This window comes from Hippocampus zosterae, chromosome 11 (genome assembly GCF_025434085.1).
Source record: "Hippocampus zosterae strain Florida chromosome 11, ASM2543408v3, whole genome shotgun sequence".
NCBI lineage: Eukaryota > Metazoa > Chordata > Actinopteri > Syngnathiformes > Syngnathidae > Hippocampus > Hippocampus zosterae.
The window spans coordinates 12,258,829-12,271,462 of NC_067461.1; the positions used below are offsets into that span (position 1 = coordinate 12,258,829).

Sequence of the window (12,634 nt, forward strand, 5' to 3'; positions counted from 1 at the left end):
CGCCACAGGTGCCACACCTGTAACACAACAGACCGCAACGCCATCTGTGTGAACTGCATCAAAAAGTGCCACCAGGGACACGATGTGGAGTTCATCAGACACGATCGGTCAGTGCGCCCAACACATTTAGGACCCTGAAATACTCTTTGAGACGCACCCCTTTGTATTAAAAGCAGTTTTCAGGTTGAATAGCTAAACAATGCTTCCCTCTATTCAGTCAGTGTGATTTTCATCCTTTTCCCCATCTCGTCACTCATAGGTTTTTCTGTGACTGTGGGGCAGGGACACTGTCAAATCCTTGCACATTAGCCGGAGAGCCGACACACGACACAGACACCCTCTACGACTCTGCGCCTCCTATAGAGTCCAATACGCTGCAGCACAACTGAGCCCCAGATCACGAGTCCAGTCGCGCCTCAGCAGTAATGGGTGCTCGGGACCGCAGTGGAGGAGGAGGAAACTCAAATTTAAATAGACTCTCGCAGAGCATTTACAATGGAAAAAAAAAGAGACTTGGGCATAACATATGCCTATATTTTCTGTTTCTTTGTTTTATAATTAAAAAAAGTGACATCAATTGAAAATGATGCAGAGGGAGTTTGTGGGCATGTCGGGTTGCCCAAATGAGAGACTATGACAACTGGGGGAGTGGATCACCACATTGGAGAAGAAAAAAAGGGCAGTAGAAACTTGGCAAAGAGAGACATTTTGGTGGAGTAAATCACCCTCAAGGCCACAATGCTTCCATCGCTGGGTGACCGAGCTGCTCGTACCATCCGTATGAGAATATATGAACTAGCACTTCCGCCCCCCCAAACATCCAACTCAACTGTTTGATTTTAATGCTTTTTGTGTAGTTTTGTATTTTCATGCAAAAATCTTACTGTACTTGAATGTCTTTATTTTATTAAATTTGTTTTTGTTTGTTATTGTACCCCAGAATTGCTGTAATTATACTCATGTCGCAGTATCTAACTTCTTTCTGTGAAAGAGATCTGAGAAATGAGGGAAACTAAGCAGTTTCTCCTGCAACGCTGTCACATTTGCAACACAGACTGAAATGGACTTTCGTAAGACTTCTATTTCTTCACACTAATGTATTCAAAATGCATAAAGCAAACAAGTCAGCTCTCTTCTCTTGACCCACACATGGCTGTGTTGCCATGAATCTCGTGGCATTTAAATGCCCAAAAATCCCAACTATTCCACCTTGTAGTTTAACTGCTTCATTGTTTCCATTTAATTGAGCCCCAGGTCTTGTGAAATCCCTTTCAGTCGCCCCCACCCATACCCCATTTATCAGTGTTGCAGGAAAACTTAGTAGGCTTTTTACTCCATTGAAGACCAGTATCTTCATACAGCACTCTATAATTTCATTATCCCTCCCCCACTTCATATGTACTGGTGATTGTGGGTTCTAATTCAGACTGAAATGTATGCATGTATCATAACATCTAGACTTAATATATTGTGAAGTATTCAACAACCGTTATGTAGGCACTAGCTTGAATTAAAAGGGTTTAATTTCCTAGGTGAACATTGTCTTTTTTTTTAATAAACTTTATTAGATCACAGTAAGTAGGATTTTCTCCTGCAGTACAAAACAAAGTATGCACTAAAACTAGGCCCTTCACACTGCACCTGGGTCAAGTGGTGTGTTTGGTATGTGTGAGCGCTACGTGTCAAAATAATAGACTGTCAGAAAAGTGACATGACTACAGATGCAAATGTGATCAAAGCATAACAGTGCACATTGAGTGTGGGATTGTAGTGTGACATAACTATGCCTAACACAGGTTTCCAAATTACATGGCTTGAATCATCTGAACAAGTGCATTGAAATGGGTCTTATCCTGCGTGGTGTCTTCAGCAAACTGGCACAGCTTCCTGTTAAGATTAGAGAAGTTGTCACAGTGAGCTGGGCAACGACAACTTCAAGAAAAAAACCCAAAACATCACACTCAGAACATACTTGAAGAGTCTGCGGCTCATGGTGCTCTTCTCAAACTCTCTGGCCTTTCTGTGCCCTGACTGGATGACCATTTCTGGCAAACTGGCAAGTCGAGCAGCGTTGAAGCCATAGCTCTTGGGACACGCCCCAGAAATGAACTTGTAGAGGAATGTGATGGTTTCTTGGCTTGGATCCTCGCACTCGTTTTCCACCATGCATGCCTGAATGAGATTCATTGCAAATCTGTTACTGTTTATGCAAGTTGCTGAAAATTTATACTATGCCACATGCTCCATTTGGGCCGCAACCAGGAAACAATAGACTTCAACAACACATAAGAGTATTCTACACATTCAAAGGATAATTCTTTTACATCTGTCCTCAGTTTATGATGCTCTACATTTATGGTTTTCAACCTTACAAATGCCACACGGTAAGACAGTTTGTTTTAAATGTATGGCCTAAGCGTGTTTTTTATACAAACATGGTATTTGCAGCTTTATTACTCTTTGAGTGTAGATTAGTGATAGCCTAAGTCATTCATAAAATTCAACTGAAGACCCTCTACAGATTACAAGTGAACGTCACAAACGACATGCTCACCATATGGCCGAGGCGCACCGCTGGATTGTTGGCATAGTCCTCCACCAGGGAGTGGTAGTGTGTAGAGAAGAGTGTGCGACAGCAGATATTTTCAGCAAGTTCCTTCACAACAGCACAGGCGATGGCTGTGCCGTCATATGTGGCCGTGCCCCTTCCTGTTCACAGTTCACAACTGAAGGCTTCCACAAACGCATGCAAAAACTAGAGCATCACGACGAGTGAATGTGTACCTAATTCATCCAGAAGCACAAGTGAGTTTTTGGTGGCATGGTGCAGAATACACGCAGTCTCGCTCAGCTCAACAAAGAAGGTGCTTTCTCCTATAGCGGACAAGGGGATTAATAGAAGCTCACATAGCGGAAGCGTAGAAATGTCTCCCGTTTTGAAACTTTACCTGCCATGATACGATCCGAAGCGCCGAGCCGAGTGAAGACTCGATCGACTGGTGTGAATCGCAGACTCTCGGCCGGTACAAAGCAACCCAGCTGAGCGAGCACAATCACAAGGCCACACTGCGGCAAAGGACAGATGCATACTTTTTGTCATTCTGTCAGGCAACAACATTCACAGAAAAACACCTGCATTACACGATAACATTGGCACTGAACAAGTGGCCCACCTGTCTCATGAGTGTGGACTTTCCGCCCATATTGGGCCCTGTGACGAGGACACAGGAGGCATGACTTTTTTGCTCTTCGCCGTCCTCACTGCCACCGGGGCAGCCGATGTAGATGTCATTAGGGATGAAGTCATCGCCAAAAAATGTTTTGGTAACACAGGGGTGACGAGAACCGGCGAGCTCGAGGAAGGGTGCTACTTGCTCATCGCCATCTGGGAGAACAACCTGCGGCCTAGTCATTGGTCCATCTCCGCCCTGGCTGTAGCGTGATAAGGCCAGCAGAACATCTGCAAACAAATTACTTTTAGATTCGTTAAAAATTAAAACTCAGTTCATCATTGTAGTCAAACCTCATGCATGAGCTTAATTTGTGATGGTCGTTGTCTGAGACCTGAGCAACCGTGATGTCATTTTCAGTCGACAGCCAATGGCAAAATGGCCGCCCCCAGAGATGGACAAAACGGGTAGATTTTGCTGCTTAATTCATATTCCACAAACTCAAATTTAATCAGAATGCCATGTTTAGACTTAGCGGGGGGTGCATAGAACACATTATTGTAAAGAAAAGCTTTGACTTAACTTCCCCTTGAAGCAACATTTGTTTTGCTTGTGTGCAGTGTGTTGTAACGATGCTGTGGAAATCAAATAAATGTTTATACCAAGCACAGCTATGCACTCCACCGCAGTTTTCCAGTTGCTGTAGTTCTTGTCAAAGTTGTAGAAGAGCCTCCTCATGCAGTCTTTCAGGGCAGCATCTCTCTTCTCCTCAAATGCTTGTAACTCGGAAAAGAGATGATCAGACTCTGTCGTCACGTAACGTTTGCAGCCTTTCTTTGTGGACTTCACCTCATACTCCTCTGGAATATTCCTCTCAGAAACGCTGTCGGGCACCTCCATTTGAAAGCGATTTCGCCCGGTGCCCCAGTACGCCATGTTCTTGCAACCGAGTCTCTTTTTCTGTCGGTCGAGATAATCCTGTAGCTTTTGATTGCAATTCTGGATGCCGACCAGGGCCTGGTCATATTCTGGGTCGAAGCCCTTCTTCGGTGTGATGACACCGGTGTTACGAGCTTTCTGGTGGTCGAAAGCCGTCTCCCAGCGCTTGAGTTCAGCCGAGAGGTCAGGAAAGAGACCGCCACTGTCACTTTGAAGACTGACCACTTGGAAAAGTAATTTGGACTGAAAGTCGCCAGTAACCGATGCAAAGACATTGACAATCTCCTGCATCGTTTGGAAACCTTCGAGCGCAGACAGAAAGTCTGCTATTTTCCTCTTGCTGTAGGTGACGTCCTCATAGAGGACCGCCCTGCTGTCTGGGTGGTTCTGACCCTTCAGTGGTGTGCCAATGCTGTGAATTTTACTCAGGAGGCGCTCCAAATCTGGGAGTTTCTTCAGCAGGTCAGAAATTTCGGACACTTGCGCTTGAGCGGCCATCAGGTCTTCCAGTGCATCCAGTCTATCCCTGATGGATGTTGGGTTACACAGAGGGGCACAGAGCCACTGCTTGAGCAGCCGCTTCCCAAAGGGGCTGGAGCAGGTGTCCAGACGCTCGAGCAGTGTTCCTTCGGTACCTCCAGAACCGTTCTGAAAGATCTCAAGGTTTGCCAGAGTCACTCCATCCAAGACCATGCGCTGGCGAGTCTGAGCAAAGAAACTTTTACGTCCGGCAGCTTTGTCCATTTCAACGTCGACAGGGGTGTATTCTTCAAAATTGGCCATGGAGAGGAGCTCCTGGTCCACGAGACACTTCTTCAAGTAGAAGATGCATCCACCCAATGAGGAGAGTGCCAGCTCGTAGCCATCCTTGGGGGTAAGACCGAGCGAATCACTCTCGGAGGTCATTTTTTTAAGAACGGCTGGAAGAAAACCTCTCCCTGTCCCCTGGTCCTTGCCCGCACTCTCTCTAAAGTAGTCTTCCTCTGAAAGATTTTTCAGAGTGTTCTGAGCATCCCAGAATTGAGTGCTTGCATTCAGTCCCTCCTGCAGCGCCGAGGAGAGAGAAGCCTTAAGTATTTTGCGCGTTTCGACGGATGGGTTCCCCTTTTCGAAAAGCACTTCAGCGGGCGCAAAGTGTGCTATCAGGGTGCGTAGACGTGAACAGTGCCGGTCGTCTGGAAACTGACCAACATGGAAGCAGCCAACAGAGGTATCGACAAAGCAGACTCCGTAAGTGCGGCAGCAACCCCCCTTTCCTTCATCCTCGGGTTTCTCCTTTAAACTGAGCAAAAACTTGCTCTGGCTCTCAGTCGGGGTACCGTCCAACACGCTGTAGGTTTGGGTGCCTCGCGTTATGATCCTGCACACTTCTCTTTTCACAACACGGTCAAACTTGGTGGGTTTGAGCAGAGTCTTACATCGTGCTTCCATCATTTCTGGGGTTTCGGTCTGCTCCACACGTGCCACCTTGTAGCCCTTCTGGACCAGTACGTCCGAGAAGCGCGCAAACCCAATTTCTGGAAAGCCAGAGTGCGCCCAGGTCCCTTTCATAAAAGTCAATCCGAGCTCATTGACTCCGATCACGGCATCCATGTGGTAGAGTTCGTAGAACTTCCCAACCTTATAGAAAATAACAGTGTCAAACATCTGGGATTTGATCGTCCACCACTGACGCATACCAGGAGTGTTTCGGTTGTTGAAGTCTTCCGGCACATACAGGGTGGTCGGATCATATCCGTCATCCGTCACTTTGCGCCTTTGGGCATCTTTCCTCCGGTGATCCTGCAACCACTCTAGCTTCTCGTGGTCCCAAATTGTGGATCCTCCACCTGTGCCTGACCCAGTAGCCTGGCTTTCGAAGCTGTCAGGGGCCGAAAAGGCGGACAAACGAGACTTTGTGTTGACAGATAGAGATGCTCGAGGTCTTTTCGGTGCACTGGAAGGGGTACTGATCATCTTTGGCTTTGTTGTTGCAGGCTTGTCGATGGACCGTTTACGTTTCATAGGCTTAACTGGGCTTTCCGCTTCAGACTCTTGTGTGCTCCCTGCTTCTTCGACCTCACTGCTCACCGTAGCCTCTTCCTCTTCATCCTCACTGCTGCTCGAGGCTTGCTCAGGTTTAAATTCATCATCAGATCCCTCACTATCTGAGGCCACGACGATGCGGCGGCGCTTGGCTTTATTTCCCTTGGACCGGGTTGGACGTGGACCGACCCTGGATGATTTTAATTCCTCATTATTCTCTTGATCCTCATCACTGACCTCATCATCAGTCACTGTCGGTTTATCAAGCTGATAACATAAATAAAAAAAGTACAATTATTCAATCGAAAGCATGGGATCATTGTTACATTAATGTTAGCCTATTTACATTCAATTCGACAACAACTTAAATTAGATTGTGTCACCTCCATTTCTTCTTCTTCGTCATCCGATGGATCTGTGCAGAGAGGCATTTTTAATCGTTTTTCTGGGCTATCGAACAAGACTTTGTCCGCAAGTTCCATTGCACGGTGGATTTCAGGCTTCCCACTGAAAAACAACCCTCCAGTTTTAGCGTCACTATTGTCCGAGCCTGCAACAACAATGATATCACATCTCACATCAATGAAAGTTGGCAAGTTTAGCTCGAGGACTTAAACGTAGATTTAAAAAATGTCTCACCTTGGTACTCTCGGACGTATTTGGTGCTGACCCATCCCCGTGTGGGTGGTTCATCAAAAAAATGGACATGTAAACGTTGGGCTCGACCCCGGCCTCGCATCTGCTGTCCAGTCAGCGGTTGAGGTACCACCATGCATGGCCACCATGGATGCCCCTCCAACTTTGTCCAAACAAGAGAGCCAGCACTGAAGGAGCATGTGAAGCTCCTGAAAGTAAAAATGAAATCCAACAATAATGCTAAATCTGACGTTTGTGTGTCATTCGGAGGGGGTTAACTGTAGACGTTTATTCCTGAAAAATACATTAATAATCATCACCAGAGGAACGATTATAAAAATTACCCCATAGGCATGCCGTCAACCTGTTATTTGGAATCTCTCATACAATGTAAGACATATCAACATTGTGGTTGATGCTACTTTTTATTCTACAACGATAAATTGGTAAAATACTTCTGGTCATTTAGCATTCAAACGAGAGAAATACATCATCTTATCCAGGAATTAGGCAGAGCAAAAAAAGAATAGCAAAATTAACTCACGCGTCTTTTGGTGTTGACGCCTTGTCGCGGAATAGTTTGTTGAATCCTCCTTTCGCATTCTTAACGACACTTTTTGATTTGACTTTGGTGGCCTTGCTCGGGGGTAGTTTAGCTTCTTCTTTTGGGGATGAATTGGACTTGTCGATGGAGGACGGCAAATCGGCCTCTACCGGGTGTGCGCTGGGCTTTGGTTTGGACACCGGCGGCGGAGATTTTGAGAAGAAATTGAGAAGTGAGCTTTGCTTCGCCATTAAGAACCTCGATTGTGACAAGTTACAAATTTAGCTGTTGCTAAGTTCAGCTCACTACGCCATAAACACGCAGCATGAGCCGCCTTAGTTCGCGGGGAAAAGCATGCGCGTCGAGAGGAAGGCGCGGCTACAACCATTGTCATCCAATGGCAAACGAGAACTGGGGAACTGTGAGGTCACGTGGTCCAAACATCACAGTGACCCACAAATGACGTGGCTTAAACTCGGAACCAGGAAGGGCGCCTGGTTTGACAAAAGTGGTCACAAATGCAAATTGCAAGCATGGCGTCTGTCAATTGACGCACATAAAAGAAAGTCAACAAAATATTTTTCCACCTAGAAATATCAAAACCACGACAAAAGCATTATATTAACCAGAGTGACGTTTCAGTCATTTACACGCAGTTGGCAGTTGATTCCCTTTTGCTTCTTTCATAAAGCTATACTAATGTAATTTAATCTTTTCTAGATGAAAATGGAAGGTTCCTTCAAATTAATCGAAAACACAATTCCAGAAATTTCAACTTAAAGTAGCTCATTAATGTGGACTTGCGCTTTGGAACCGTGAATGTGAACGTTTGAGTTACACAGTATACCTAGCCTAGATGTTGGAGAGGTCCTGGTTTGCTTCCTGACTACTGTCGAGGTGCCGAGGAGCAAGTTATTGTTCCGTCTTTACAACTCAGGATGTGCAGCACTGGACACCCCTTTACTATGACATCTGTACTTGCATGGGTTACTGATCATGTGTAAAATCAGTTTAAAAAAAAAAAACTTTAAATACCGTGGACAATAAAATTAAGACATACTTTCAGTATCGTACGCCCGGAAATGGGCCGCAACTGTACTTATAATAGACATCCAGAAGAGGGCGGCATAATAATAATAATAATAATAATAATAATAATAATACAGTAAACAAAAAATCAGTTTCAGTTTGAGAAAAATAGAGTTTCAACAAATAGCATAATCTGTCTCGCATTTCCCTTTGTATAATCAGTGTAACCACAAATACAGTATGATTTAAAACCAGTCGAGGCACAAAATTCCTTGCGCAACCCGAATTAAAAAAACAAAACATTCTTAAACCATAAATTTCGGATTGTTTTCAGGACTTGTCTGTTATCCTCATAAGTATGCAATGGTACGGAGATACACTTTAAAACAACTGGTTCACAGGTTGTTTTCGGGTCTCACATCAGACACTCCATGCAGGTGATACAGCTGGCCCCGAACCGTCTGAAGATTCTCAGACCCGATGTAGACATTGGCCTGTGAAGTCCCCACCACCTATTTCTGAGCTTGCAGCTGCTTTTCCATCCCTTCCTCTGACACTCAGCCACCAGGTCAGCATATTTGGCCTTCTTCTGCTACTAAACCACCTTCATCTGGATTTCCCGGAGGGACAGTTGGATACTCTTACACCACCCGTTTGCTTGTCCCGGACACCAAGAATCTAATATGATATTATTCTCAATTTGTTTGCAAAAAGTGACATACATTTGTCAAGGCAAAATACCCAAGTCTCCACTCACATCTGAATTTTTGAAATGTGGTTTGTGTGGGTGATGAAAAGTGTCTAATTAAGAAAGGATTATGGAACCTTATGTGGAAGTTGTTTCTTGAAGCTGCCTTTGGTACCATTTCTCTTTCAAAAGACACGTCTTACTATCTCATTGCTTTCAAGGGATGTGTAAACATTAATTGATTGCCATATGTCACATAAAACAAGGACTCTTAATTAATTTTATGCCGCTATGCAGACTGAAAACACTGATAATTCAGCTGTTTATAAGCAGTACCGGTATATATAAAAACAACATAATAGTTTCTTATCTTAATAGAATGCTATGTAAGATTAGCAGTGGCCCAGAGCACAGACTTTAATGACTGCAACATTCTTCTAAAAGGGCAATATTTACTTTATCTATTTATGAGTAATCCTGTGGTCCTGCTGTATTCATTTAGTCCCCTAAAATGTACTTGGGCAAACCTGCAAATTAATAAATTGATCAATCAAGGTCAATTTGTTAGGGATCACTGTTAACCCGTGTTATTTCTGACATCATGACATTCTTGCCGCCAATCGTTTTCCAATTTTCCAGCTGAACTTGACAGAAGCATATGTCACAAAGGTTCAGTCACATCAATCTCATGCCAAAGTGGAAATAATTACGAATGGCGAGGCTACAGTATAGTCAACAGATAAGACATCAGCAGAAAAACGGCTCCTTTTAGTAGATATAGATCAAGACTAAGAGGCGTATTGAAATAAGCAATGCTATATACCGTCTTCTTCTCCGCAGTGCTGAATGGGCAATTTAACAAATATGGAAATACATTTTGCCACCCCCACATACAAAGCAGGAAAATGCGAGCGTATTGCACCAATGTATTTAAGATTTTCCACAGCAATCTACCAGAGGCATGCTTTTAATGCACACGTTGTTAAGACTTTAGTGGTTGTTTGGCAGAGATAACGACAAGCCAATTGAATTTTTGTCAATTTCTCCATTTCATGTGAGTGAGGAAGGTGTCCAAAGGTGAAAGCTTTTCCTCTCCAGCCTGATCAGTATTCATTTGACTTTATCTGATGCAAACTGCTCAGAGGTTTTATTGCATTGGAAGCTGGCTGTCACTGAAGAATTTATGCAATAATAAACACCTCTGTATGCTGATCGAAGGAAGAGATCATAATGTACTTCATTTGCTGAATTGGTGAGTTTCCCTTATCTATTAACCCCTCTCTTCTACCTATCTATCCCCTTGGTAATTGAAAGCGCAGATGTCATAAGGTAATTGGCTCATTACTCTCTGGCTGCTGAGTCTGTTTACATGTAAATGTTTCCACGACTTCCCGTTTTCACTTGAACTTGCGTACTGTATGCACTCTCACCAGGTCCCATCGACGCTTCAGTCAAACTGGTGAATGCAATCTCTTCTGTATCACTGGTTCAGTCTCAATTTCCTCTAATTTCAATTATTTTATTTTTTTTCCATCGACATCAATTGTGCTCGGGATTCGACTATTTCACCAGCAAACTGTAACCGCCATAAAACCTTTATTAACTGTACGGGCAGTTAAATGCTTGAAGTAAGATTTTAACACTCTTAACTGTCAGACAAGTGGAAATGTACAATCTTCAATTCTTTTCAATTCGTGCTTGATGCAGAATTGTAATTGCTGAACTGTCTGGGGTCTCAGTTGTCAAATCTTGTGCTTCATAATGTGGCACACATTTTCAATGTGCGAAAGGTCTTGACAGCTGGCAAGCCAGTCAGGAACTCACCCGCTTTTACGACAAAGCCATGCTGTCGGAACATGTGCAGAGTATGGCTTGGTAAAATAGGCAGGGGTGTCCCTGAAAAGATGTTGCTTAGATGGTACCATATGTTGCCCCAAACCCTGAATGTACCTTTACGTATTAATAATGCCTTCCACAGATGTGCAAATTACCCATGTCATGGGCACTAACACAAACCCATGTCATCATAGATGCTGGATTTTGAGCGTTACACTGATAGCAATATGGATGATCGATTTGTGGATTCGTCAGACCACAGAACATTTTCTACAGACCACTATGAACTCATCAGGCATATGTTGGAATAGTTGTTACAATTGTATTATTGTCAACATGTTCTGTAGCGTTGTGTATTATGTTGTACATTAAATGTTCTGTAAAGCATTTTGTTACTGTTGCAGCTTTTGTGAAAGTGCCATATAAATATGTATTGTGTTACTGTACATTGTATAGCAGGATGAAAGAGGCTACAACACTGACACAACCACCCTTCTTCTGCTAGGACTTCTGTCGGAGGAAAATTGAAAAGGCTACTTTTTCCGCTCTTCTCTGTTGGTCCAAATCAGACAGTAGAGTGTCAAATTAATGTGTAAAAAATGGAGCCCACATTGCTCTGCAAAAGGCGTTTTCATAATGACTCTTCTAGAGACCCCAAAGCCAATTTAAGTTCTATAATGCTTGGACCGATCTGTTCAGCTTGACAAGCTTTTATTAAGAGAAGATGATTCTTAACAGCTTGATGTCCTAATCACTTGCGACAATCTTAAAATGAAGATGTATTTCAGACTACCCATGAATGTGTGATACAATTCAGGACTATTTGGCGAACTAACTCCTCTGCATCCAAGAAGCAATACGAACAGTGGAGCAAAACCAGCAGTGGCAATGGAGCAACGCAGTGCGAAGAGTAATGGTGTAGTAATATTGGTCTTACATGAGCTTGAGCACAAACGAAATACGTTTGCCTGCTTTGAGATAAGATTATCACAGAAACTACCGGTACTTATATATATATTTTTTTCTTCGTATCTCATCTCTTTAACCAAGAACAATTTTTTGTAGTGCAGAAAAAAAAATCTTCATAATCAGGTTCTGGAAAATGATATTACAGGAAAACGTCAGGGAGCAACAATTCGCTTATTATTTGAAAATATCCACTTGGATGACCACAGTGACATTGTGGGACACTTCATATGCAGACTCCTTTTAACACCCCCCAGCATTATGATAATGTATGCTCGTCCACATTATTTGCTCAGATTCAACTGATTTTCTTAATAAATGCAACTACAGATCTCTTCTTTATGACTAAAATTCTAACTGGCCCATTACTGAAGAATCGACCCAAAGCTGTTTCACCTCCAGCATACTTTTTGTTCTCAATGTAAATTAAAAACTATAAGACAACATATGGCGAGTAGCTGTTGTACAGCTCTACAGCAATTTTAGGCACATTGCACCACAGTGTGATACCGTTAAACCACAAATTACACGCCTGGCATAATTACATCACTGAATTTCAAAGTATATGATGCAAATAGAGTTGGCAGAAGAGCAAGCACTGTAAAGCTGCAGCCAAACTCCATTGTTTGGTGCTATTAAGCCAAAATATGATGAATGCTCACTGTGTGCCTTGCAAGACATTCTGTTCATATAAATTAATGATGTTTGGCCATTAATGTGTACTTTTTAGAGGTTAGATTTTATTTTTACATTTTTTGGGGGGGGCATCCCATAAATTGTTTTACGGATGTGTTGCTCAAG

General features: G+C 43.3%; 2 protein-coding genes across 6 annotated transcripts in view; one reads left to right on the forward strand and one right to left on the reverse strand.

Annotated features, from left to right (window-relative positions):
• The window catches only part of fbxo11a (F-box protein 11a), a 42,783-nt gene that overhangs the window by 9,015 nt on the left and 21,134 nt on the right, over nucleotides 1-12,634 (forward strand). For 3 of the 4 annotated variants that reach the window (XR_007965052.1, XM_052081337.1, XM_052081336.1), the window contains exons 21-22: nucleotides 9-107; nucleotides 260-1,531. The exons of the other annotated variant lie outside the window; for it this stretch is intronic. Coding sequence is in view for 2 of the 3 variants with exons in the window: in XM_052081337.1 (XP_051937297.1) it covers nucleotides 9-107; nucleotides 260-389 (229 nt within the window). In the remaining variant the exon portion in view is untranslated. Of the gene's footprint in view, nucleotides 1-8; nucleotides 108-259; nucleotides 1,532-12,634 lie in introns of those variants that run through there. 4 annotated transcript variants of the gene reach the window in all.
• msh6 (mutS homolog 6 (E. coli)) lies at nucleotides 1,506-7,695 on the reverse strand. 2 transcript variants are annotated; one of them, XM_052081333.1, is made up of 10 exons: nucleotides 7,315-7,695; nucleotides 6,774-6,979; nucleotides 6,518-6,684; nucleotides 3,833-6,401; nucleotides 3,174-3,460; nucleotides 2,949-3,066; nucleotides 2,785-2,874; nucleotides 2,555-2,709; nucleotides 1,973-2,172; nucleotides 1,506-1,887 (listed from the first exon to the last, which is right to left on the reverse strand). In XM_052081333.1, the coding sequence occupies exons 1-10, from the start codon at nucleotides 7,563-7,565 to the stop codon at nucleotides 1,806-1,808; spliced, it is 4,125 nt and encodes a 1,374-aa protein (XP_051937293.1). In that variant the 5' UTR covers nucleotides 7,566-7,695; the 3' UTR covers nucleotides 1,506-1,805. The 2 variants fall into 2 exon arrangements, with proteins under 2 accessions (XP_051937293.1, XP_051937294.1); XM_052081334.1 differs by lacking the exons at nucleotides 3,833-6,401; nucleotides 6,518-6,684; nucleotides 6,774-6,979; nucleotides 7,315-7,695 and adding an exon at nucleotides 3,524-3,821.

Bases quoted from the DNA above. Each gene is read 5' to 3' on its own strand.
- msh6 (XM_052081333.1), bottom strand. From the start codon at position 7,565: ATGGCGAAGCAAAGCTCACTTCTCAATTTCTTCTCAAAATCTCCGCCG. The intron at 6,980-7,314 runs GTGAGTTAATTT...TTTTACTTTCAG, and splicing joins GCGTCAACACCAAAAGACGC to GAGCTTCACATGCTCCTTCA. The intron at 3,067-3,173 runs GTGGGCCACTTG...CCTTTGCCGCAG, and splicing joins AGTCCACACTCATGAGACAG to TGTGGCCTTGTGATTGTGCT.